The sequence below is a fragment of the Schistocerca gregaria genome, chromosome X (assembly GCF_023897955.1).
Source record: "Schistocerca gregaria isolate iqSchGreg1 chromosome X, iqSchGreg1.2, whole genome shotgun sequence".
In the NCBI taxonomy this organism is placed as follows: domain Eukaryota; kingdom Metazoa; phylum Arthropoda; class Insecta; order Orthoptera; family Acrididae; genus Schistocerca; species Schistocerca gregaria.
Window position 1 is genome coordinate 188,332,929 of NC_064931.1, and position 26,567 is coordinate 188,359,495.

The 26,567-nt window shown below is 42.3% G+C and overlaps 1 protein-coding gene across 2 annotated transcripts in view; it reads right to left on the bottom strand.

Annotated features, from left to right (window-relative positions):
* LOC126298897 (uncharacterized) overlaps positions 1-24,787 on the bottom strand; it is a 33,570-nt gene extending 8,783 nt beyond the window's left edge. Inside the window, exons 1-4 of one of the 2 annotated variants that reach the window (XM_049990435.1) lie at positions 24,498-24,604; positions 17,309-17,514; positions 1,834-2,015; positions 222-1,524 (exon numbers count right to left, since the gene is read on the bottom strand). In XM_049990435.1, the coding sequence (XP_049846392.1) occupies positions 222-1,524; positions 1,834-2,015; positions 17,309-17,514; positions 24,498-24,533 (1,727 nt within the window). In that variant the 5' untranslated portion in view covers positions 24,534-24,604. Of the gene's footprint in view, positions 1-221; positions 2,016-17,308; positions 17,515-24,497 lie in introns of both variants that reach the window. The other variant, XM_049990434.1, reaches the window with a different exon arrangement.
* Between the last annotated feature and the right edge of the window lie 1,780 nt (positions 24,788-26,567).

Sequence of the window (26,567 nt, forward strand, 5' to 3'; positions counted from 1 at the left end):
CGGGAAGAATACGCATATACTACGTGTAATACAGACATTATCTAATAGGCTGTCATTTTCCTCTATTCTTGCTTCGGCGGCAGCGGCAGCAATTGCTACTATATTGCTGCCATTTTCATTTTACATTTCATGATTATTAAACTTACGATATCCCCAAATAGTAACTTCTGTGCCATTACCAAATGATGAGCTCTTTAGGAAAGAGTGCTTTAAATACTTACTCTTCATCCGGATTTTCATCTTGTCCATCAGCAAGATTTGGGTGCACTCTGTTTTGTAGTGGGGCAATTGCAGCTTCGAATTCATTCGAAGCTTCCTCTAATGGGACTCCCGTTTCTTGGTCCCTGAACTTTTCCAGTCCTGGCCATTGTCTTTCTTGGCCTCTCACTGACAAGCTCTGCAGTAGACACGTAGGGAATTTTCTTTCCTGATTGCGAGACTCTAGCTGTCGCTGAATGGGGTAAGAGTTGTGTTCAGCAGTTGCTTCTGACATGGCGTTAAGATCTTCGTTATGAATCAGTTCAGGTTCTCTTTCTCTACGGACCTCTTCAACACCACAAACGTTTGCACTGACTGCTTCCAAGCCCAATGTAGTGTCCCCTGCTGTCTGGCTTCTTATAGAAAAGTTTGGCATGTTAAATGAGGGAATGCCGTCTGTCGGTAACCAACGTTGCTGTCCATGGGACACTGCTCCGATGTCAAACTGACGAATGGCCCAGTTGTTGAAGATTTGCATCCAGATAGAGTGCGTGTCCATGACCCAGAAGAAATTACCGAAAATTGAAGAGTTAGAAGCGTTGCACGTCAAGCGCATAGTGGGTGACCAGTTGCAAATTGATTCCACCAAATGGGCCTGGTCTTCTAAGGCGTCTAGAAAACGATGTAGTGACTCGGGGGTGCAGTCACCAGAAGCTTCGGGCGATGACAGCTGCTGAAAAATCCACTGATAAAACTCTTGGAGCATCTCCGACTGTCGTACCGCGAGGGAAATGTAATGTGTCTGTGGCTTTTCAGCGCGGGCTTGTTCGCCATCGTCAGCTGGTTCCGAGGACTGTGTCCAGTAGTTTCCAATCCCAATGGTATGTTCTTCCAACGCTTGTGAATATGCCTGGAGTTGCACGTCACGGGGCACGCCTAATGGGCCATAGAGCGGCCAGTTTCTACACCACGAAGGTAACCACGATATCCAGTTTATTGGTCGAGAAATTTCAGCAGCAGCGACGGAATCATCGATATCCAATTCTTCCGTCCATCTCGTCATAGCTTTTCCTCTCGAAGCATTGTAATTTCTCCCTTGTCTTTCTGTTGAACACGCACCTCCCGCGACTGACGCGCTGTCCGATTCTGGAAGCAGCCCACCTTCAGAGACTGACTCGGGACTTTCATAATCATAGTAGTCTGGTGGTTCATAGTCTGTAGCACCTTCCAGGACTGGTGCTGTACCTGATGATGGATGCATCCTATCTGCATATGCTGCCTCGTAACTTTCTTCATCATAGTCTGGTGGTTCATAGTCTGTAGCACCTTCCAGGACTGGTGCTGTACCTGATGATGGATGCGTCCTATCTGCATATGCTGCCTCATAACTTTCTTCATCATAGTAGTCTGGTGGTTCGTAGTCTGTAGCACCTTCCAGGACTGGCACTATACCTGATGGATGCGTCCTATCTGCAGATGCTGCCTCGTAACTTTCTTCATCATAGTACTCTGGTGGTTCATAGTCTGTAGCACCTTCCAGGACTGGCACTATACCTGATGGATGCGTCCTATCTGCAGATGCTGCCTCGTAACTTTCTTCATCATAGTACTCTGGTGATTCATAGTCTGTAGCACCCAGGACTGATGCTATGTCTGATGTTTGATGCATTCCATCACCAGAGGCTACTTCATGAGTTTTGTCATCATAGTAGTCCGGTGGTTCATAGTCTGTAGCACCTTCCAGGGCTGGTGCTGTCCCATCTTCGTAATTTTCGTCATCGTAGTAGTCCGGCGATTCTTCGTGTCTGTATGGTAACCTGCAACACGAGCAATAGTACGCTTAGTAATACATTCAGATTAGTAGTTTCTAATTAGGAAGCTCCTCTGACTGCTTACAAGACTAGTTAGAGCTTGTAAACCACTGTAGACTATCATTAAGTAAGCGAAGACTAGTTTTCCTAGTAGCTTCGTTCAGTTAAGATCGCAACTTCATTACCTGTGCGTTAGGTGTGTCGTATACCTATAGAGCGTTACATCATTTATATCGCTTTGTTTGCGTACGGGATCAGAAATCTGCACAGCACACACATGAAGTTCTAGACGGTTCTCTGCTTCAATCTATGACTTGTTCTACACAGCTGTCCTTTGTTACTCAGCACTTACATCAAAAGTAAATATGTCAATATTTAATTCTGATTTTATTTGGAATCTTAATTAACATGAAACAGAAGGATACAACAAGAATAGAAATAGGTTTATATAGTGTTAGAAAATTCAAATTCTTAAAAAGAAACCTCAAACGCCGCGTCAATACTTCGTAATATTTATATAAAAATGTCGCTTTTATTGAACTTTCGCACTTAATGGAAAACTATCATGAAGGTTCTATTGTGTACAAACAATTACAAATTTATGTTTGTGCATGTGAACTGTATTAGCATCAAAGTAATTGGTTTGTTTGCATAAAAGCACAGGCGTTATGCTATTGACTAATTTTTATTACATATAAGATGTTATCTGTATTTTGTGAAGACATAATTGATTGATACTGGCGTTATTTTAATCACAGGCAAAAAACAAAAAGCAAAGAAGTCATGGGCTCCCAGTTTCTTGACTAATGCTACTAACACTACCTGTAATCCCACCGATTACTGAGTCATTTACATACTGTACCGAAACTACCGGATCATAGTTTTGGTAGAGCGTAGCTCTAGTAGTTACATAATTAGTGCTGAATAGCAAGAAGTTTTGTTATGAATAATGGTTAATGAGAAGTTCTTGCCCAACCTCAACAACTAAACAGTATCAACTGCCAATCTATGCTACGTTTTGGCCTACAGGTTATGGTTTGTAGTTTTACAGAATGTAAAATACCTATACAGTAAACAGCGTGCTCATTCTCCAGACTGAAGAGAAATCGAGAAGTCTAACAATAGACCACTTAATTGCAATTCCAGAATTAATGATAATCGAGATAAGTAAATAGTTAAATTTCAACATTTACAACAAGGTTCGACAACTCCAGTTCGAGGACAGACAGGATACATGTAGTACTAGCAGTAGCTGCTATTTATTAAGTGTATTTAAGACAGTGGTAATATATCTTGCACGGACGTCGTCGATGACCCGACACGAGATCAAAACTAAATAACTGAAAACGGATACAACACAGAAATCACTATAATACACGTTGCCTGCTTGGTGCTTCAAACATGTGTGGGTGAGTGGTCGGGTTCGGCAGTGGTAAGTACAAGCTGTTTGCCACACATGCCAACTCACACTTAATATTACGCCTTTTATAAAAATTGATATCAGAAAACGCATTGGCAATGAAAGAACTACCCTGCTCTCGGCGCTTGCAGGTGACTACCAATCATCCGAAAGAGTAAAACTCCTTCCACTTGTGAATGTTCCTACTGGCGGCATTTGGTTTGGAAGGAGAAACACCGTCACAGGAAGACAGTTTAGCAATGTAAAAATATACCGACGGCTTTCTATGATCGAGTCACATCAGTTGCAAGGAAGAAAAGATTGCACTAGGGCCAATCATATTTAAAACATTACTCAATGCAATTACAAATTGTTGGGTACGATAACATTAACTGGCATACCAGTACACAAGAATTATTGACGCCAGCAGTATGATTATTCAGAACTACCGAATAATGTGCTGAATACACCTGAATTTCATGTGGAAGACTGTTGCAGGATAAATCAAACTACTAAGTCAGAAGCTCAAACACGCTACTACACTGGGGAGGACAGTCAATTCCTTTCGTGGAATCTACGATAAACAACTCCCGTGGCTGAATAACTGCGCGAACTGCGAGCTACGCAGAGCTTCCAGCAGCGCAAAACCCAAATGAAACCTCAATAACCACACCAGAAGAACGCCAAGCTACATATTGACGCCTCTGGATCTCTGCGTGTGCACTGTAGACACATGGGAAGACCAAGAGTGTTTCCTATCGAGCATGAGCCCAAGAATTTCTCAGTTTCTTGGAACGGAAAGGGCAACAGGCCCAAGATGTAAAGATGGTGAGAAAATTATTGCGCCGCCAGAATTTCACACAGACGGTTTCGTCAGTCGAAACGTGAAAGCCATTGAGTCTTCACTCCTGGAGTATCGACAGACATCGCTGAAAGCGCCTCTCAGTGAGAGGTCCTTGGAGAACTGCCATAGATGGCAAAATCGTCAACAAAAAGGATGACAGATGCCCGGCGGGGGACAGGCCACTTAGGGTTAATGGCGATAAAGATCAGTTTGGATTCCGTAGAAATATGGGAACACGTGAGGGAATACTGACCCTACGACTTATCTTAGAAGCTAGACTAAGAAAAGGCAAACCTACGTTTCTAGCATTTGTAGACTGAGAAAGCTTTTGACAATGTTGCCTGGAATACTCTTTCCAATTCTGAAGGTGGCAGGGGTAAAATACAGGGAGCGAATGGCTATTTACAGTTTGTACACAAACCAGATAGCAGTTATGAGTCGACGGCCATGAAAGGGAAGCAGTGGGAGGGAAGTGAGATAGGGTTGTAGCCTATCCCCGATGCTATTCAATCGGTATATTGAGCAAGCAGTAAAGGAAACCAAAGGAAAAATTCGGAGTAGGTATTAAAATTCATGGAGAAGAAATAAGAACTGACAGAATTACAATGTCATCGGCGAACCTCAGAGACAGCAAAGTACTTGGAAGAGCGGTTGAAAAGAATGGATAGTGTCTTTAAAGGAGGGTATAAGATGAACAACGAAAGGGAAACGAGGATAATGGTATGTAGTCGAATTAAGTCTGGTGATGCTGAGGGAATAAGATTAAGAAATGAGACAGTAGTAAAGGAGTTTTGCTATTTGGGGAGCAAAATAACTGATGGTCGAAGTAGAGAGGATATAAAATGTAGACAGGCAATGGCAATGAAAGCGTTTCTGAAGAAGAGAAATTTGTTAACATCGAGTATAGATTTAAATGTCAGGAAGTCATTTCTGAAAGTATTTGTATGGAGTGTAGCCATGTATGGAAGTGAAACATGGACGATAAATAGTTTGGACAAGAAGAGAACAGAAGCTTTCGAAATGTAGTGCTACAGAAGAATGCTGAAGATTCGATGGTTATATCACATAACTAATGAGGTATTTAATAGAATTGGGGAGTACGAGTTTGTGGTACAACTTGACTAGAAGAATGGATCGGTTGGTAGGACATGTTCTGAGGCATCAAGGGATCATCAATTTAGTATTGGAGGGCAGCGTGCAGGGTAAAACTCGTAGAGGGAGACCAAGAGATGAGTACACTAAGCAGATTCAGAAGGATGTAGGCCGCAGTACGTACTGGGAGATGAAGCTTGCACAGGGTAGCGTAGCATGGAGAGCTGCATCAAACCAGTCTCAGACTGAAGACAACAGCGATAAAGAGGACGACACTCAGGACGAAACTTCTCAGATAAGGCAGAACCCACACGCACCTTTAAAACGGTCTCAAAAATGCCTGAAGCAACCAGGACAGGCGGCTACGTAAGCCCCACGTGTAAAAGGTACGCAGGATACCAGTTCTCCAAATCGGCAAAACCACGGCAAAACCTTGCATGACATGGGTAAACAAAGTAACGAGATGGTCAACTGCAGAACGCCACGTTCGAAATCCACACTGTACATTCGTCAGTACATTGCAGGACTCGAGCCGTCATACCAGCCGAGCATGAATCGTACATCCCATCACAGTGCAAACGCAGCTGGTAAGCGATGGGGTGGTAGCTAGAAGGAAAGTTTTAGTCGTTACTGGATATGACTGGCTTCACGCCAGCATCCGGGAAATGTGTCCTCTGCCCAGATGCGGTTGTACGTGTTAAGCAGAAAGTGCTTGCCCAAAAGAGAAAAGTGCTACAAAATTTTAATGTTGACAGTGGCTGGCCCTGGGGCAGATGATCGGAATGAACAGAGCATGATCCAGCTCCATCATAGTAAAGGCGGCATTGTAGCACTCACGATTCGGGGAAGAGAAAGGTATCGCCCGAGCCGCCTCCACTCGTTTCCGATGGGGGAAGGCAGGGTAATAATAGGAAGAGCTCGAAACTTTCACAAAATGACGGCTCAAGGTGTTGGATATCGTCTGCTACTGTCAGGCCGGAAATTGGGGAATCTATCTTGGTCGCAGAGAGCAATCTGAGGTTGGCCCACATGACAGAGGAAGAGTGTGGAACTGTCAACAAGAACTAGTGAAGGAAAGCCAGCTAATTCGTTTGCTTTCTCGAAGAACGCGACGACACTGTGCACGCATCTGTTTATAACGAATGCAGTTTGCCATCTTAAGATGAGAGTTGGAAACGCGGAGAGCGCATCTCCATGCGCGAATTGCATCTTTTTTGTGGGGTTTTAGGGCGCTCAGCTACTGAGGTCATTAGCGCCCAGTCACAAATTTAAGTGCACAAACAAGCTGGTAAAACGCTAGGCGGAACACCAGAGAGTTCTTGCAAAGACGCAGATAAGGTCGTTAACAGACGTATTTGGATAAGTACGTCAAAGTAATAAAACTTTGAACACGAGCAGCAGCTCGAGCGTCATCAGCTAAAATTTCCTGTAAAGCACATGGCAGAGACAACACGACATTGATTAAAACGGGGACACGACAATAAAAAAAGGCGCACTGTCAATGCATGACCACAAGGGCACTGCGGGGCGGGGTCACCGGATAGCAGGTTGTTTTCAGTCCTGAGACTGGTTTGATGCAGCTCTCCATGCTACTCTACCCTGTGCAAGCTTCATCTCCCAGTACGTACTGCAGCCTACATCCTTCTGAATCTGCTTAGTGTATTCATCTCAGTCTCCCTCTACGATTTTTACCCTGCACGCTGCCCTCCAATACTAAATTGGTGATCCCTTGATGCCTCAGAACATGTCCTACCAACCGATCCCTTCTTCTGGTCAAGTTTTACCACAAACTCCTCTTCTCCCCAATTCTATTCAATACCTCCTCATTAGTTATGTGATCTACCCATCTAATCTTCTTCATTCTTCTGTAGCACCACATTTCGAAAGCTTCTATTCTCTTCTTGTCCAAACTATCGTCCATGATTCACTTCCATACATGGCTACACTCCATACAAATACTTTCAGAAAAGACTTCCTGACACATCTATACTCGATATTAACAAATTTCTCTTCTTCAGAAACGCTTTCCTTGCCATTGCCAGTCTACATTTTATATCCTCTCTACTTCGACCATCAGTTATTTTGCTCCCCAAAGAACAAAACTCCTTTTCTACCTTAAGTGTGTCACTTCCTAATCTAATTCCCTCACCATCACCCGATTTAATTCGACTACATTCCATTATCCTCGTTTTGCTTTTGTTGATGTTCATCTTATATCCTCCTTTCAAGACACTATCCATTCCGTTCAACTGCTCTTCCAAGTCCTTTGCTGTCTCTGACAGAATTACGATGTCATCAGCGAACCTCAGAGTTTTTATTTCTTCTCCATGGATTTTAATTCCTACCCCGAATTTTTCTTTTGTTTCCTTCACTGCTTGCTCAATATAAAGATTGAATAACATCGGGGATAGGCTACAACCCTGTCTCACTTCCTTCCCACTGCTTCCCTTTCTTGTCCCTCGACTCTTATAACTGCCGTCTGGTTTCTGTACGAATTGTGAATAGCCTTTCGCTCCCTGTATTTTACCCCTGCCACCTTCAGAATTGGAAGGAGTATTCCAGTCAACATTGTCAAAAGCTTTCTCTAAGTCTACAAATGCCAGAAACGTAGGTTTGCCTTTCCTTAACCTACCTTCTAAGATAAGTCGTAGGGTCAGTATTGCCTCACGTGTTCCAACATTTCTACAGAATCCAAACTGATCTTCCTCTAGGTCGCCTTCTACTAGTTTTTCCATTCGTTTGTAAAGAATTCGCGTTAGTATTTTGCAGCCATGACTTATTAAACTGATAGTTCAGCAATTTTCAGATCTGTCAACACCTGTTTTCCTTGGGATTGGAATAAAATTCTTCTTGAAGTATGAGGGCCTTGTTTCGACTCAGGTCTTTCAGTGATCTGTCAAACTCTTCACGCAAAATCGTATCTTCCATTTCGTCTTCATCCTCTTCCATTCCCATAATATTGTCCTCGAGTACACCGCCCTTGAATAGACCCTCTATATACTCCTTCCACCTTTCTGCTTTCCCTTCTTTGCTTAGAACTGGGTTTCCATCTGAGCTCTTGATGTTCATACTAGTGGTTCTCTTATATCGAAAGGTCTAATTTTCCTGTAGGCAGTATCTATCTTACCCCTAGTGAGGTAAGCCCCTACATCCTTACATTTATCCTCTAGCCATCCCTGCTTAGCCATTTTGCACTTCCTGTCGATCTCATTTTTGAGACGGCTGTATTCCTTTTTGCCTGCTTCGTTTACTGCATTTTTGTATTTTCTCCTTTCATCAATTAAATGCAGTATCCCTTCTGTTACCCAAGGATTCCTACTAACCCTCGACTTTTTTACCTACTTGATCCTCTGCTGCCTTCACTTTTTCATCCCTCAAAGCTAACCATTCTTCGTCTACGGCATTTCCTTCCCTCATTCTTGTCAATCGTTCCCCAATGCTCTCACTGAAACTTTAGAATCTCTGGTTCTGTCATTTTATCCAGGTCCCATCACCATAAAGCCCCACCTTTTTGCAGTTTCTTCAGTTTTAATCTACAGCTCATAACCAATAGATTGTGGTGAGAATCCACATCTGCCCCTGGAAATGTCTTACAATTTAAAACCTGGTTCCTAAATCTCTGTCTTACCATTACATAATCGATCTGAAATCTGTCAGTATCTCCAGGCTTCTTCCATATGTACAACCTTCTTTTATGATTCTTGAACCAAGTGTTAGCTATGATTAAGTTGTGCTCTGTGCAAAATTCTACCAGGCGGCTTCCTCTCATTTTTTCGCCCCAGTCCATATTCACCTACTATGTTTCCTTCTCTCCCTTTTCCTACTACCGAATTCCATTCACCCATTACTTAAATTTTCGTCTCCCTTCTATCTGAATAATTTCTTTGATTTGATCATATATTTCTTCAATTTCTTCGTCATCTGCAGAGCTAGTTGGCATATAAACTTTTACTACTGTAGTAGGTGTGGGCTTCGTATCTATCTTGGCCACAATAAAGCGTTCACTATGCTGTTTGTAGTAGCTTACCCGCATTCCTATTTATTCATTGTTGAACCTACTCCTGCATTACCTCTATTTGATTTTGTATTTATAACCCTGTATGCACCTGACCAAAAGTCTTGTTCCTCCTGCCACCTAACTTCAGTAATGCCCACTATAACTTTAACCTATCCATTTCCCTTTTCTAGATTTTCGAACCTACCTGCCCGATTAAACGACCTGACATTCCACGCTCTGATCCGTAGAACGCGTTTTCTTTCTCCTGGTAACGACGTCGTCTTGAGTAGTCGCCGCCCGGAGATGCGAATGGGGGACTATTTTACCTCCGGAATATTTTACCCAAGAAGATGCCATTATTTAATCATACAGTAAAGCTGCATGCCCTCGGGGAAAAAAAAAAAAAAAATCACGGCTGTAGTTTCCCCTTGGTTTCAGCCGTTTGCAGTACCAAAACAGCAAGGCGGTTTTGGTCAGCGTTACAGGGCCAGATCAGCCAATCATCCAGACTTGCCCCTGAAGCTACTGAAAAAGCTGCTGCCCCTCTTCAGGAACTACGCGTTTGTCTGGCCTCTCAACAGTTACCCCTCCGTTGTGGTTGGATAGCAGGTAGCGATTGCTAAACCGGCAATGCCCAATCCGCAACCTGGCCAAAAGGACCTCTTACCGAGATGGTCAGGAGGAGGTTGTCTAAAGCTGTTGGGAATGGTTTCATGGCGCGGAGCTTATTTTCTTGAAGTGACGACCAAGTATCCCACCATGACAAGCCTCTTATTAAGAACCCCACTAATGTCAGACGATGGAACACAAAGGGAGGCTGGCCGAGGCAGGAGGACTGCAGCCTTGGCCGCAGCATTAGCAGCCTCATTTCCGGGCACTCCTACATGGCCTGGAACCCACATGAAGCTAACAGGAGAGCCATCATCAGCAAAAGAATGGAAGGATTGCTGGATCCATTGCACCAAAGAATCGTCCAGATATGAAGCCCCAAGGCTCTGCTCTGATTCAGTCAGTTCTCTTCAGAGTACATGGCGGTGGCGGCGGACATACTGGACGGCTCGATTGAAAGCAAAAAAGCTCAGCCGTAAAGCTTTAACACTGGTGGAGGAGCCGGTATTTAAAGGTGACGTCCCCGACGACAAAGGCACAGCCGACACCGTCGTCAGTTTTGCGAATTCCATTGTAGCAGGCTTCATTCTACAAAGGGTCTGGAACATGATGTAAATAGGAAGTGCGAGGAATGGAACGTTCCGCACCAGTAAGGATAACAATGGTGAGAATCCACCTGGTCATCACAACTGGGTAAATTTTTTTCTCCAAAGGTTACCAGGGTGGAATAAAGATGCCAGGCGGCTTACTAAGGCTGACATTTGGGTGTGCACACAGATGGGGTAGCAGTCGGCAAACCGAGAGCATATTGGAAATTTTAACTGGAGTAGTTGTAATGTATAGGCTTAGGGACCGATGACCTGAGCAGTTTGGTCCTGACCTTACCACAAGTTTCCAAATTTTTCCAGTGCAAAAGGATAGGTCCAAATGGGACTAGGTGTGCGAGGAGTTCGAAAGGAAAGGGGGTGCTCCAGTGTTAATGTAGGGGAGGTTATGTTGGTTAAGAAAGTCAGCTAATAGGGCACCTCTTACAGGTCCTGGGAGAAGCACAAAGGGGATGATTCACATTAAAGTCACCAAATAGCAAAAGATGGGGGAGGTAGCTGCCCAACAAGCAAAAGTCTGCTTCGTTGACATCTAATGACAGAGCGGACACACATGGCACAGAAAGGTCAGGTGGCGAAGGAGAAGGCAAACTGCAATAGCTTGAAGAGGAGTTTACTATACATGTCATCCCGTATGAGCAGCATTACACCACCATGAGATGGAATGCAGACCTCAGTGACGGTCAAAACTGATCAGTAGGAAATGTGAAAGCTCAAAGCAGTTGAGGGCATAATTTCGTTTCCTGAAGACAGTGCAAGGGGACATTGTGATGCTAAAAGCAGCCATAAATCCTCTTTGTGGGACCAAAGGCCATGAATGTTCCATTGGAAGAGTGTCATGAACAGATGTAGGGGTGTCACCTTGGCAGCTGCTGAGTAACAGCCAGTAAAGATTCACTACTATGTAAGGTGTCAGGCAAATCCAACACTTTCCATGAGAACCCTTACATGATAAGCAAATCCGGCAGTATGTCATAGCTCCGAATAAATCCTGACATTAAATTAACCAAAGCAATACGATCAACGAGTGAGCAAATGGAATACCACAGACTAACAAGAACGCGTAAATGCATGTCGTACCTTCCCACCGTGAAACAGACGCAGTTCCGAGGGGAGAAACGAGAACAGAAGCCGAGAGCAGAACCGTGTAGGCTGGGAGACTACGATAAGGGACGGACACTCATCGCCAGCTGACCGCCAGGACCCCCTCCAGCCCACGTTAAAAGATAGAGCCCTCCAGAAGAACAGTATAGATGTTGCGATAACACTAAATCGGCAACACCAGCTGCAAGTTTTAGCGTGAGACTTTTTCGCGTCTGTTACGTTGCAAATGTTAACATTGCCCCACCACGAAAAGTATAACGTTTCTCATGGGATAGACAATTTTGTAGCCGGAGCTTAAGGTTAACATTGAGACCCTGATTGGTCAGTTGAAAAACACAGCCACATAGTTTTTTTTTAACCAACTTCGGTAAATTGTAGTAAGGAGAAGTTAGGAGAGTTAGTTCCGAGACGGCGAGAAGCATGGAGCTGTGTCGCCCGACGCCCCCTGACGAACACACACGGTAATGAACGCACGCGATGCCGCATTTTTGAGCGCTTAAGACTCCACTCAGAACTGCAGCAGTCTCATCTGTTACATCCCCTTTTTGCGTAATATTGGTGTCGATCGTCAAAGCTCATGATATTGACATTTGCTACGTGAAGTTAAAATCTGAATCGCGATGATTTTTCTGTTATATAATTGAGAAGCAACATAAGCGTAATTTACGACAAGTTAGATAAGTAAGGATAATAGAGGGTTACTGTAGACCATTTTGATAGTTCTCTTTTGTGAAACTTAATTTAAACCTAGATTATAGATGTGATATGGCATAGGTCATCCTTCGATCCATTGTAGAACTTCGAAACCCATTAAGGGAATATTCGTTCACATTTTTGTTGAACGCAGTTGGTTTTTACCATCCTATATTAAATCATTTCGTTTTATCAATAGTGCAGTTTATAAACAATGTTTTGTGAGCTGAATAAAATTTCCAATGGTAATTTTAACTGCTTTTTCGACGTTATTTTACCAGCTAACTAAAAATAGGAAAGCCTTGAACCCCTTCCACTAAATTTAGTTAGTATTAAGATTCTTTTATAGAGAGTGCAGCGGAGCTGACGCTGAAATCATTAAGTATTTGATTATATGATCGCTAGTCTTACTGAACTTTTCTGAATTCTACATGTCGTGTGGTCTGGCGTCTCCTTACCAGCAACAGGTCCCAGGTTCAAATTAGTCAGTTCCCTAAAAAATACGCTCAGAGCGTCGTTGCGTGAAAGTGGTAGGGAGACACGAGATAGAACGACGGACACCACGCAGAATGTTATAACTAAAGGGCACAGAAGCAGGAGGATCCTGCTCCATGGGGTACATAGAATCATCAGCTTGTTTGTGTGATCCAGTCTGGAGTCCAACACTGAAAAACGGTTGGCAGTGCGCGCCACAGCAAGGCGGCTGGTCGGGTTACCACCGACTATCTACCACGATTTTCGATTTAGTGAAGAAGACCATTTGTCTTTGGTGGACTTCAAACCTTCCTGGTTAGAGGAAGATTCGGGTGTTTTGCAGGAGGGACAGGAAGTCCTCACGTGAGTGCTCTTGTCCTTTCTGACCTACCAGTTGTGTAGCTGGTGGCTTCACCCCTGGAGGTGAAGAGTTTGACGGCTTGCTGCACAGGGGCGATGGCGACGCTACCTTGATACCGGGCGATTTCACAACCTCAGAACTGAAGGGGGGGGGGGGGGGTCGCATGTCTGCGTAGCCATGTCCTTCATGGAGCGAGGGGTAACAAGAACGGAACTATAGGTGCCAGACGGGATACTGCAGCGTTTGCGATTAACTAGTAATTTGCTAGCTACTGGGTAAGACACTTGCTCCTTTACCTGGATCTGTTTGACAACCCACTCATCAAGATACACAGGACAATCCCGAGAGGCGGCAGCATGGCCGGCATTGCAGGTGACACAGCGGGGAGGAGGCAGTCACTTATATGAATCCCTACCGCAGTTTACACATTCGGCTAGGTGTCGACAAGTTGTTTTAGTGCAGTTGAAATGATGACACTGGTAGCAGCGCATCGGGTTCCCAATATATGACTGGACTGAATTTCATGGCCTCCTTTGATATTTGATGGAAGCACCACTATCAAAGGTGATAAGAGTGCAGGTGGGTACTAAGGAGGAATCTTTTCATTACACGATGGATGGCAATGACACTGATCAGAGAGGTAAGACTGGATTACGACCTCTATTAGACCATCGAGTAGCCTAGTGTAAATAACACCACGGGAAGAATTCAAAGTTCTATGGGCCTCGACAGGAAAAGAGTAGCCATGGAGAAGCGAGCTGTTGTGCTTGAGAATCTGAAGCAGTCTCTAAAGGCAAAGTGCTATTCCGTAAACGAGAGCAGGATTTCACAGGGCCAGCAATTCCATCTACACCTTTCTGAATAATAAACGGATTTACTATGGCGAAGGACTGACTCTTCAGTACATGAAACCACAAGGAACCATGCTGCAGCGGGAAGGGTCTTCATCATTAGCCTCATTATTTTGAGGTTTTGTAGACATTGATGGTGAAGATGATTGACTCATCACGAGGAAATCCCCACGATTGCCAGCATTTCCAGTGGAGTGCTCGTTCCAACTGTGGGCCCTCTTCACAAGGGGGCACACCCACCTTAGGTGATTGTTCACACCTCAGGTCACACGTTCGAAACACCTGGCAGGGACCAATCGGCAATTTGGGAAGTTTGCAGCTCAGGCATTCACCCAACCCTGGGTCTGACCTGTGCCAGGGGGGTGTGTGCGAACCCTACCTGTCGACCTGGTGCTGGGAATTATGCGTTACCCAGTCACCTGCTACGCATTAGACGTTTGGACTGGCCTTCAAGGGCGCATAGAGGAAGAAAGAAGAACCTCAAACGCCAAAACGAAGGCATGAGAGAGGGGATGAGAGGTTGCATGCCCTCTTTTGTATGTGGCCTCATTTTCATTAATTTTATTAATGTTTTATGTCACCGCATGGTAGTAACAGGCTGAGTAAGGTTATTGTAATGAGAGTATTTATACTGAGAGCACAAAATAATTTTTCACTTTATTCCTATGCTTGTTTGGTTACTTGCCTGGACGGCCTGTGCAAGGCGACCGCCTTAGGACGCAGCACACTGCGTTTTCGGCTGGGGACTGCACTTCTGCGAATACCGAAAGGGTCATACATCAGTGGGCTTAAGCGCCTGGCAGAACGAGTGACGTCGGTCGAGTTTCGCCTATTGCATGCAGGGCGAAACGACCTGCGAGACGTCAGTGTCGCAGTTTGTGTGTTTACTGTTCCGGCGCGTCCGGAACGAAGACTGCTGGCACTGACTGCCTGCATTGTCCTCATCCTGAGAATACTTGTGGACTGTGGACTGTCTGGCGCCAGATGGCGAGGATCTAGGCATGTTTCGTTTGTAGCCCGTCAAACAGCAAGTTCAGTGCCCTAAGTCAAAGCCCTGCACGAAATTGGAGGGGACGGTCGCTATTGGCGCCAATTATGTTCCAAGACAGTGTGGAGGAATTGACTCACAATGCTGATTCGCTGTTTTCGAGGATGGTAGGGAGTTTAGTAATGTAGGCTGGCTGTTGGGTTGCGCAAAGCGCAGGCATTTGGGATCTGATCTTCGGAGTCTGTCTTGCGACTTAGTCCCAATTTTTCGGCAGAAGTTAGTTCTCTGACAGCGTTCGAGGCCCGGGGTCGAAACAGAGTTGCTGCACAGCAGAAGTCGGCGCCTACATCATCAGGACGCTCCCTACCGACGACGTGCTGCAGATTTGAGGTCTGGTACAGTATTTTGCGGCTTCGGCACTGTAGCACGTATCATTTTATAGTGAATCTCTCAGCAGCACGAGCGCTCGCTTTGCTGTAAGTCCACTTGATTGTTTCTCCATGTGACCCCATTTGAGATCACTACTAATCACGATACAGCAATATAGTCGGGAGAGTAGCATGTGATTCATTAGGATCTCCCATCATAGTCAATCTATTGTATCACAGATTAGGAGCCCCTTGTACGCGCCAACTCGAATTCTCACAGTAGTGCAGTCTACCCTATCCTTTAACGTACTGTATCTATAATCATGTGCCTTTATGTTCTGATTTATAATAAATCTCATTGTAATATTTAATCCGCATATCATTTCGTAAATATATGCAGAATCCCATTTCCTCTTTGCTTATGATAATTTTTTTCTGAATAGATTACGATTTTTATTAAATTATAGTGAGTGTGCTCCCACTATTTTACCAATTAGCAGGCCCCAGCATTTTCTTTCATTACCGTTGTGTCCATAATTAGGTGGTACGTAAGGAAGGGGTTGTGTGTATGTCTCATGCAAAACTCATCAGAATTAAAGAGGTACAAACTTTTCTCCACCTAGGCACCTCGCAGGGAAACAAAGGAAAGGAACGAAAAACAAAGGCGAGACTTCTTACTTCAGGGACAGACAATGCAGAGCATTCCTAATAACATCCCAGACATGTTCCCCAAGTGAGGGGGCAAAAGAGAACAGCAAGAGAATACACTTTCAACACAAAGTAAAAATGCTGCCAATGCTGGGACCCCGTGCTAGCCAAGCACGAACCCACTAAAGAGTTGCTTTTTGTGGGGTTTTAGGGCGCTGAACTACTTAGGTCATTAGCACCCAGTCACAAAAGTAAGTGTACATATAACCTGGTAAAAAAGGGGGACACGAGAAAGTTCTTACAAAAGACGCAGATAAAATATTTAGAAGAGTTAGTCTTTGGACAAGTCCGTCAAAGTAATAAAACTAACAGGAGCAGCTGCTCAAGCGTCATCAGTTAACATTTCCTGTAAGGTAGATGGCAGAGACAGAACACGAGATTTATTAAAACGGGACACGACAATAAAACATGGCGCACTGTTAATGCATGACCACAAGGGTCACCGGATAGCAGGTAGTGGTGGCTAAACCGGCAATAACCAATTTCAAAATTTAACCAATTTCAAAATTTAACCAATTTCAAAATTTAACCAATTTCAAAATTTAACCAATTTCAAAATTTAACCAATTTCAAAATTTAACCAATTTCAAAATTTAACCAATTTCAAAATTTAACCAATTTCAAAATTTAACCAATTTCAAAATTTAACCAATTTCAAAATTTAACCAATTTCAAAATTTAACCAATTTCAAAATTTAACCAATTTCAAAATTTAACCAATTTCAAAATTTAACCAATTTCAAAATTTAACCAATTTCAAAATTTAACCAATTTCAAAATTTAACCAATTTCAAAATTTAACCAATTTTTATACAATGATTGTGGTTCAGTAATCAGAAAAAGAGAAATTATACTATTAAAAAATTCAGGTCTCTGTCAAAGGTTCTGAGAATGGGTCATCAGTATTGCAAATTCGGCACTGTAGGTATAGAATGCACGTTCTGCCGATAAGTGATTAAGCTAGGCATATAATACAACCCTCTACGTACCGCTCGCGTAGGGAAATTTATGACAAGATTTCTTCCGCGCATCATATGATAATGGAACGAGAAGTTACGCTAACAACGGGTACAGGGAAAGTGCTCTGCCACGTGCTTCGCAGTTTTTTGTGGAGTGGGCTTAGATACCTAGTTTCATTTGTAAATTTGAAAACTCGTTTCTGCTTCACGACAACGGAGATTAACCGAAGCGCTTGCAAGTACTGACCTGAATGAATGTTCTCCAGCAGCGGCAGCTGATGCGTCTGCGGTAGTAAGAGGAGCAGACGACAAATCCGCGGATTTGGTGGTGGTCGCAGTACTGCAGATCGAGGCGTCCGTTTTTTCTGAAGTGATGGATAGCGTGGCCGTGAAAGAAGTTCCCGTTGTTTTCCGGTGCGGGTCATCAGACGGCGTGGAGCGAGCTGTTAGCATCTGTAACATACGCGTTGACATTTTAGCCAGTTTTCATATGTCACTTCTACAGTTTGCATTTGCAGCAGCACCGCTACTGTAGACAGCAAGACCAAGTAGTTAATCTTTTTGTCGATACTATTTGAGTCCAAATGTAATTCTTTTCAGCATGTTTTGACCAAATATAAAGTGAATGGTATATGACGCCAACATCAAATTTTAAATTATGTATAAGTAAAATGCGCTCATGTTCATTTCGGAAATCCATACTTTAGAACCTAAGGCTCTACAGAACTTATTTGCAATGCATCTTTTCAGATATAAGTTTCAAGTTTCCTATTTCTGGCTACTCGAGGTAAATTAATTATAGTGTGGATTTACTACTTCCCTGCAAGCCTATTAACACGTTGACTGCCACTCGCTTAATGTGGGACGTTTCATTGCCAGGCGAGGAACACGGCATTAGGCTTGAGGCTGTTGTGGCATCCTGCAGCCACACCCCAGTTAACGTTAAGGAAACAGGTGTACTAACTACTGCCTCTCAGTACATACTCCATACTGAACTTTTAAATGTACCCCTCTCGTAATGATATCCGACTACCACGTTTAGGAAGAATCTAAAGGTACTTAGGTCAAAAATATCAGTTATGAACAATTTCAATAACCTGTCAGCTGTCTTAGGAAGTTAACGACGCCGTTGAAGAGAAGATGTTTACGAATTTCAATGACACGGCTTATGAAAACACATTCAGCATCCGTACATTTTAAATGCAGTAATCAATTGTTTGTTTCACTCAAGTCTAACAACTTAAGTATTTATTTATACTAAAGTTAAAGAGTTACTTGTTCCACATCTTATCTCTTCACTGGTGATATGTGGAACTTCTGTTCAACACCTGATCATTAACTCTTGCGTCAATTATCTCTCTTCCACGTGTCACATCCACAGGGGTCTCCTCATCGAGTTTATGGGCCGAACAATGAAAACCACGAATTCTGTTAACTTACTGGAGAAAATCGAGCGTGTCCAAATTAATCACTCGACAACATTACTACATTCACGAAACTCTACAGATGCGCGATTTTTATTTCAATCATGGTTGAATGTTTTAGTTCACCTAACTACGGTAAGGTTGAGGAAACTGGAGCATCACATCGATAGAAGAAAGCTAAGGAGTCAAGTATCAGTATAGATGTAGGGACTACATTAAAGTTCGTGGAAGTTGCTTCCGAGACACCAGAATTTACACCAGGGCAATCAGATGGGATTTCTTCAGAGGTGACTGCTGCTCACAACTAAGAAGAGGCTGAAGTAGTTCAACACTTGTTCGCTCCTGTCTTTGATACTAAGAATACGCCAGTTTAATGTGCTTCCGACGCGATATCTGATAATACTTGTGACAATTCCATTCATACTTTCACGAAACCCAGATGGTGTAGGATGATACAAAAAGAATATTTTTATTACAGGCCAACAGAAACATTGCGTATGTAACTGTGTGGAGGAAGGTTGAAAGTTTTATATTCGCACATATACCACACACTCAACGAGAACATGTTTTGTTCGAGTTTACATTCGAAACGGTAAGATTTCATTCTATAAACGAATGAACAGGTCTATTAACTCGACAAATTCAATGACTATTTCCCAGAGGTTTAAGAATAGCTGTCATAGGTAGGGCAAAGACGTCTCCGCGAAGCTAAGGACTTCGGAAAGCGACAACACGACGCTTCAGTCGACAATTAAGGTGAGCAAATTTTGACGTAGCAGGTTTATTAAACCTGAGAAAACCAACCGCGCACCACTTTGCCAGAAACTAAAGCTAAAAGTATTTCAATATAACCATTATTTTGAGAGAAATGAGAGCAATATCAGTAAAGGGGAGACCATAAGGAAGTAGCCAAGAACGTGCTGCACCGAATAGGTAGAGATTAAAACAATGCACCATCTAATATCAACCTTTGGAAAAATAACAGGAATAGAGTAATATCTAAGTCTACAGAGACAAAAGCGCAGTTGATTAATTACGTGGAGGATATCTGCCGTTGCTTCGTTCAGGAAGCTGTTAGCCGGAAGTGATTAATAGACCACGGATTTTTTAGGTCGTAAAAACGTGTTTTAGGCACCTAAAATAGGCTCTAATAAAAATGATGCAGAGGAAATAAAATAAAATAAAATACAGTGTTGATAGTATGAACATCTTATTAGTCATTAAAACAAGGAGAATGAATATTTACACAGTTACAGAGCACAGCAATCTACAACATTAATATTGAACGTAACTCCAAATTTTTTGAGTTCCTGCAAGATAAAGATCTCCGTAAAAAAAGGTATGGCAATGGTTTAAATAACACATTCGTAGTTTCACATATTCTGACCATATGTGGCTTCACAATAAGTAACCAAAATCTTTTCTAGGTTTTCTAGTGAAAAACTGTGGCTCTTGTCAGTCAATTTATACGATGAAAAAGAACTTTCTACATCAACAGATGTGACAGGGGCGTACTTCAATTTCGGCACGTGTTGGACAGGAATGCTGCAGTCAGGAGTGCTGGATTTTCCACTAAGTATGTCGTCAGCTCCACACAACTTCAGGCCAGTGTTCTGCAAAACCGTTTGCATTTTTCCCCGTACTTTTTCCCCTATTTCACCTGGCGTTTCATTAATTTTCAGTTTGACTTCTTCGAGCAAAGGAATATTGTGATAGCTATGTCTCCCTGAGCCTTCTAATTGTGAAATTATTCTTGCCATTAATGTGCAGTGGGCCCTAATGTAAGATAAGTCCCGTTTTAAAGAAGAATCTGAGTAACTCCATTGCTGCAGTTACCGATGCAGCATCCTCCGGTATATTTTCAACCACCTTCTGGACAGGTGAGATGCTTACTGTAGTATTCTGCTGCTATCAGCCACGTGCCCCAGCGGGTGACAACAGGCTCTGGGGGCAATGGGAGATCTGGAAACTGTTCTTTGGATGCCTGTATCCTTGACGGTGCTTTAAAAAATTTCTTCACTATAGGTATTACTTTATTTACTTTAGGAAATTTTAGCCTTACTTGCTGTGCTATGCGATTGATTCCATGCACTACACAAGTTACGTGCAGCATCAATTGGTAGAATACTTTCAATAGTTGAAACGCTGCTATCATATATGCAGCAGCATCAGTGACGGCCAGAAGCATCTTATTGTCATTCTCCGTTTGGGTGTAGCACCTTAAGCCCATTGTTCACAAACTGTGCTATTGTTTGTTTGTTTTTGCAATCTGTTTTGAGTAAATCAAATTAGCCCTGGATGGAGCATCTGGATCTAGCTTGCCAATAATCAGGTTTTGCAATGTAACGGCGAAGGCTGTCAGTTTCATCCACAGAAATCCATGTACAAGATTCTCCAACATCTGATTCTGTGCAATGCAGCATTGTAAGCTGAATCCACATAATTCTTACGTAAAGTGGACTCTGCAGGAATAGGCTGATGGCAGTACTTCTCAAGAAAACCTCTGAAAATAGGATTTCTAGTTTCCGAAAAGGGATGTTTGCTGCCACAAGTGCATGACACAAATTACTGCAGAACTTGTTTTTTCTGAGGATTCACCAGACTTATTGGTTAAAAGAGTTTGCTTCTATTTTGACTTTCGTTCAACATTAGCTTTATGTGAGATTCCATCTGCATGCTGAGGTAAGTGAGATTTCTTAACACTCGAAACCTAATAGGAGAGAAAAGGGAAATGCAGTTTAGAATCGCATATAAAGAGTATTTCGTATTACTGAAGGGTAGCGATAAAAAAGAAACCTAAGTGACAGGAAAATAAGAAGTCTAAGAAAATCAACTAACCTTGTTGCATGCTTAGAAAATAATTTTCCCATCTGTTGTATAATGCGTAAAATCTTGCAGCCACTTCCTTATATGAGTAGACTTTGAACTAGCCGTTTTCGGCATGGCGTAGTATTCTCACACAGAAACTAGAATGTATTTTGCACTTAGAACGTCGGTAACACTTAACACGTCGGTCGCTACACAATGTACTGATTTGTTTTCGCTGGGAAAAGTGAACGATGACCAGTTTTTTTCTCTCCTTTTACTGCGGTGCATGGGAGAGGTAGGGGAAGTACTCTGTGGACGTAGGGCACCTGAAGATGGCCGCCCTTTCTGAACAAGCGAATGGAATCTACCGGTACGTCAGATGAAAACATCTCACTACTGGCAAATTATTTTTCGAACCGGAAAATTCTCGTATAATACCTTTCACGAAACAGTAGTTTGATAGGACTGCCTGTAGACAGCAGCGAGAAACTGCGCGAAGGGCAGCAATTTAGCTATAGAGGGTGTCTACGATTAACATTTTTTAATCCGTGTTCAGCTTATGGCCTATGAAACCGTTTCTTTGCGAAAACACAGCTGGCCAAAATCCTATGAATGAAATATTTTCAAATATAACAGTACTCCCACGTTCGATTCTAATGTACAACTCAAATCTTTGACCGGTTCCCATTCGCTCACTGAAGTTAAACACTGTCGCGCTCGTACTTGGATGGATGACCATTCAGCCGTGCCGAGTGCTGTTGGTAGTAAGGCAAGCAAAGGAATTGTAAACAAGCTCTAACGACCTTCGACGAGACGTAAAGCCCTAAATTTACTTCCTTTTTTTGATCTTTTAAAACACAAGAACTATTTCAGATTAGCGAAATAGGTACTTTTTAGGATTTTGATGCCGAAATAGGCAAACTTAGGCGTCAACTTCGAAATACGCCATTTTAGGTCATATAGAACTAACGGTATTCAGTTTAGTTAGTCACGAAACGCATAAGTAACATATGCAAATTGGAGCTTAGGGAAAAAAAAGGTTTTAACCTAAAGATCAGTTATCTATTTTTTACATATGAATAATAAAACACCTATAAAAAGTATTTGGTATTAATTGGGATAGCGATATAAAAAATAAAAACCAAAGTTAGGCAAATACGAAGCATGAGCGCATATCAACTAGCCACCTTGCTACACGCTGGGCAGAAAATATTTTTTCCATCTGTTGTATAGTGTGGAAAACTTGGAGCCACTGTCTTATATGATGAAATAGGCAAAAATAGGCACTAACGTCGAAATAGGCTTTTATAGGTCCTATAGAATTAACGCTATTAAGTGTAAATAGTCATGAAACGCATAAGTACAAATTTTTATGCAAGTAGGAACTCAGGAACAAGAGGTTTTTAGCTAAATTCCGCGGTCTAGTGATTAACACCATAAACGGAAATGATTATAAACCCTTTCGTGCAACTAAGCATATGCAATCACTGCTTGAACAAATTTTTTCCAAACCTTACATACTGCTGCATAGTTCATAAACACTGCTATTGAGTATTTCATTATAACTTCTCAAGCATTCTTTCCCGAAGCCTGGGGCTTGTTTTAGCACCAGTTCTTAACATGGTTCCAATTATGATATGCCTTTATCTCTCTCCGACTGAGATGACTTGCCTAAACCGTTATACAGAGACCTACAGTGAAACATCCGTAACCATGGTGCAACTGTACACTGCCAAATTAGTTTCAGAGGTGAAAAACGATATGTTAGAACACCCGATAATCTACTAAGGTTTGAACTTAAGTTAATAGGAATTTGCCACTGACACTTAGACTGCCGCAGTTACCAGGAAAATGATATGTGTGTGAACGGGTGGCGGATGGTCACTTAACCACAGAAACAAATTCACTAACTAGCAGAGCCGAGACTGATTTTTCAGCTAAAGTAAACACTAGAGGGAGACAGACAGACACACACACACACACACACACACACACACACACACACACACACACACACACACACACACACACAGAGAGAGAGACAGAGAGACAGAGAGACAGAGAGACAGAGAGAGAGAGAAACAGCGCCATAAACGGTAAGGCAACAGGCAACAACGTTAACAAAAATCCACGAAGTACCAGGTGACATTAAAACCGACGGGTCTCTAAGGTTGTATTGTAGTGTAGAACACATGAAACGGTCAAGTTTCAATCTCCCTCCCAAGCCATCTTATTCCGCAACGCAATCGACACCTGCACTCCATCACACACTAGATTTGGAAAGCAAGTGACGGCAAGTCAGATTCCAGCTAGCTTGGCGAAAATTATGACGGATTTCTGCCCTAGAAACATGGGTGTAAAGGACAATATTTTGACTATGTTTTAATGCATCAGGGACTATAAGAAAAGGCCTGAATCTGAAGACGTATTTGAAAGCATCTAATTAGTGGATTAACTGCTGCGCTGTAGAAGGGATTTTTCTACCTTTTTTCAGAAATTAAACCATTATGAGTAATCATAGCGTCCAAAGTTTCCGCAGTTAGAATCCAAGCACCTTTTTAAAGTCGAGCAAATTCTACTCTAATTCCAAAAATGGCTATAGATCTGACTACTCCAAACTTATTCATGTTTATGAAGTCCCAAGGTTTCCATTTTATTAATTCTTATTGAAAACAAACTTAAGTTTGTTTCAGATATGTCGAATAAAACCACTAATTCATCATGATTACCGGAATCATTTATCGGTAATACATATTTAGTATTAAGCCTAGTTCCACGATATTTTTCCATTCCATCACTCGGCATTTTCTTTACTAAAGTTTGTTTGGGCCTGCCATATTCTCGTTTCATAACATTAGCTGAATCAAACTGAGGAACTACAGATACTCTCAGCGATTCAATTTTTATAACACCGATCTGGCATTATCACGCATACTTATCCCCGTATTTTAATTCTTTTTTGTTTAAATTTCCTTTTAATACTTGGTGCTAAAGAAAGGGGATTATCACGGCTAAGGCATCCATTTTCCTTCCTTCAATTAAAATGTGGGGCACACGAACCACTGAAACAAGTGTGTCGGTACTTATTACATTTTCAGTTTACGATAACCAGAAAATCTTCCCTGTGGCATTACAAGTCATAGGTTACCTACCGCCGAACAGAAATATATAGCTATCTATTTACAATATTGACATATAACTTACCAATAAAAGAAGAAGGATGCCTAAGACCCCCTTCATATCGGTAATCCACGCACTGTCCCCCCCAGAAAAATACGAGGCGCCCGGCAGCTGACAGTGGAGGTGCCTTCTTCCCCATTTCTGTATACGTACACTGAGGTCTCCACAGTGGCGGCAGTGTACACAATATGCATTTCCCCCGACCAGTCAAATTTCCCGGAGATGCCAAGTTTCGGATGGCCAGACTGTCTGCACGTCTACATTAGAGATTTGAGTATCTTGTATAAGAAGATGTAGACTGGTTCGATAAATATGACAGTAGAATCACTGCGTCAAGGAAAAGGAAAATGTAAGATCTATATCAAATTTACAAAGGTATGCCGTTTCGTATGATCATCTGAGGCGTAGACGTTGGATTTCCACACTACAGCATAAGAACTTCACATCCACTAAAATGGAAACTACGAGCTACAATTATGGCACAAAATTATATTTAGTTTGATATTCGAAAATCCAGAGTTTCTAAATGAAAAGTTGGAACTTTGTTTTTTAATTTCGATTGCCGAAGTTTTCGACTGGTGATAAAAGATAAAGAAATATAATTTTGTCATAAGGGAGGCTAAATGCTGTTGCTAATTACGGGAAGGGACGTCAAGCTACCGAGGTCTGTAAATTACGATATAAATTGCCAATTTTCATTTATATAATGCACATACGGAGGTCGAAGTCATTTTACGAAGCAGAAAAAATGGGCACAGGCAAGGATCTATCTCAAAACTTTCTAATAATTGATTCGAAATTTGTCGATGAACTTTTCTACGCCTACAGCTACATCTACATGATTTTCTGCAATTCGCACTGACGTGTTTGGCAGAGGTCTAACTCATAGAAACACATTCAGACAATTCCTCTACCGTTCCACTCTCGAGTAGCACTTCGGAAAAATTAACACCTAAATTTATCAGTGCGGGTTGATATATTTTTTATTTTATTTTACCAAGGTACTATTTTCTCAGTATGTATGTGAGAGTCACCAGAATATTTTGGTAATGGGAAGAGAAAGTTGATGATTATAGTTTCGCAGAAAGATCTCGACACAACGGAAAACGCATGCAGTGATTGCCACCCCAACTCGAGTATCATACCCGTGACACCCTCTTCCCAATTTCGCAAAAATACCAAACTAGCCAACCTTTTTTGAACTTTTTCGATATCCTCCGTCAGTCCTATCTGATAAGGATCCCAGGCCACGCAGTAATACCTCAGGTAGAGGACAAACAAAAGTATTGTAAGCTCTCAGTTTAGCAGATTTGTTGGATGTTCTAAGTGTTCTGGCGATAAGTCGTAGTCTTTGGTTCGCCTTCCGCACAACATTTTCTATGTGACGGTTCCAATTTAAGTTTGCGCTAATTGTAAGCCCCAGGAATTTAGCTGACTCGACAAATTTTAAATGAGTGTGATTTATCGTGTAGCCGAAATTTAACGGAATTTTTTAGTAATCGTGTGGAGAAACTCGCACTTTTTTATTGTTCAAGGTCTGTTGCCACTTTTCGCACCATGCATATATCTCAGCAATCTTGTCTAAATCACTTTTTAATTCATTTTGATCTTCTGACGAGTTTACTAGACAGTAAACGACTGCATCATCAGCAAAGAATCTAAGAGAGATGCTCAGATTATCTCCTAAACCGATTATAAAGATTAAGAACAGCGTAAGTCCCATAATACTTCGGCGAGGGCCTACAGATATAACTTCATTTTTACTGAATGAATTCTCGCCAATTACTATGAACTGACACCTCGCTGACAGGAAATCACGAATTCAGTCGCACGGTTGACACGATGCTCTATAGCCTCACTATTTTCTTACAAGCGGCTTGTGAGTAACGGTGTCGAAAATGTTCTGAGAAGCTAAAAATGTGGAGTCAACCTGAGATCCCCGGTAGATAGCGCTCTCTACTTTGTCTGATTAAAGAGCCAATTGCGTTATACCAGAACGATATTTTCTGAATCCATGGTGGTTATGTGTTAATAGATCGTTTTCTTCGAGGTATTTCATAGTGATGGAACGCAGTATATTTTCGAAAAACCTAC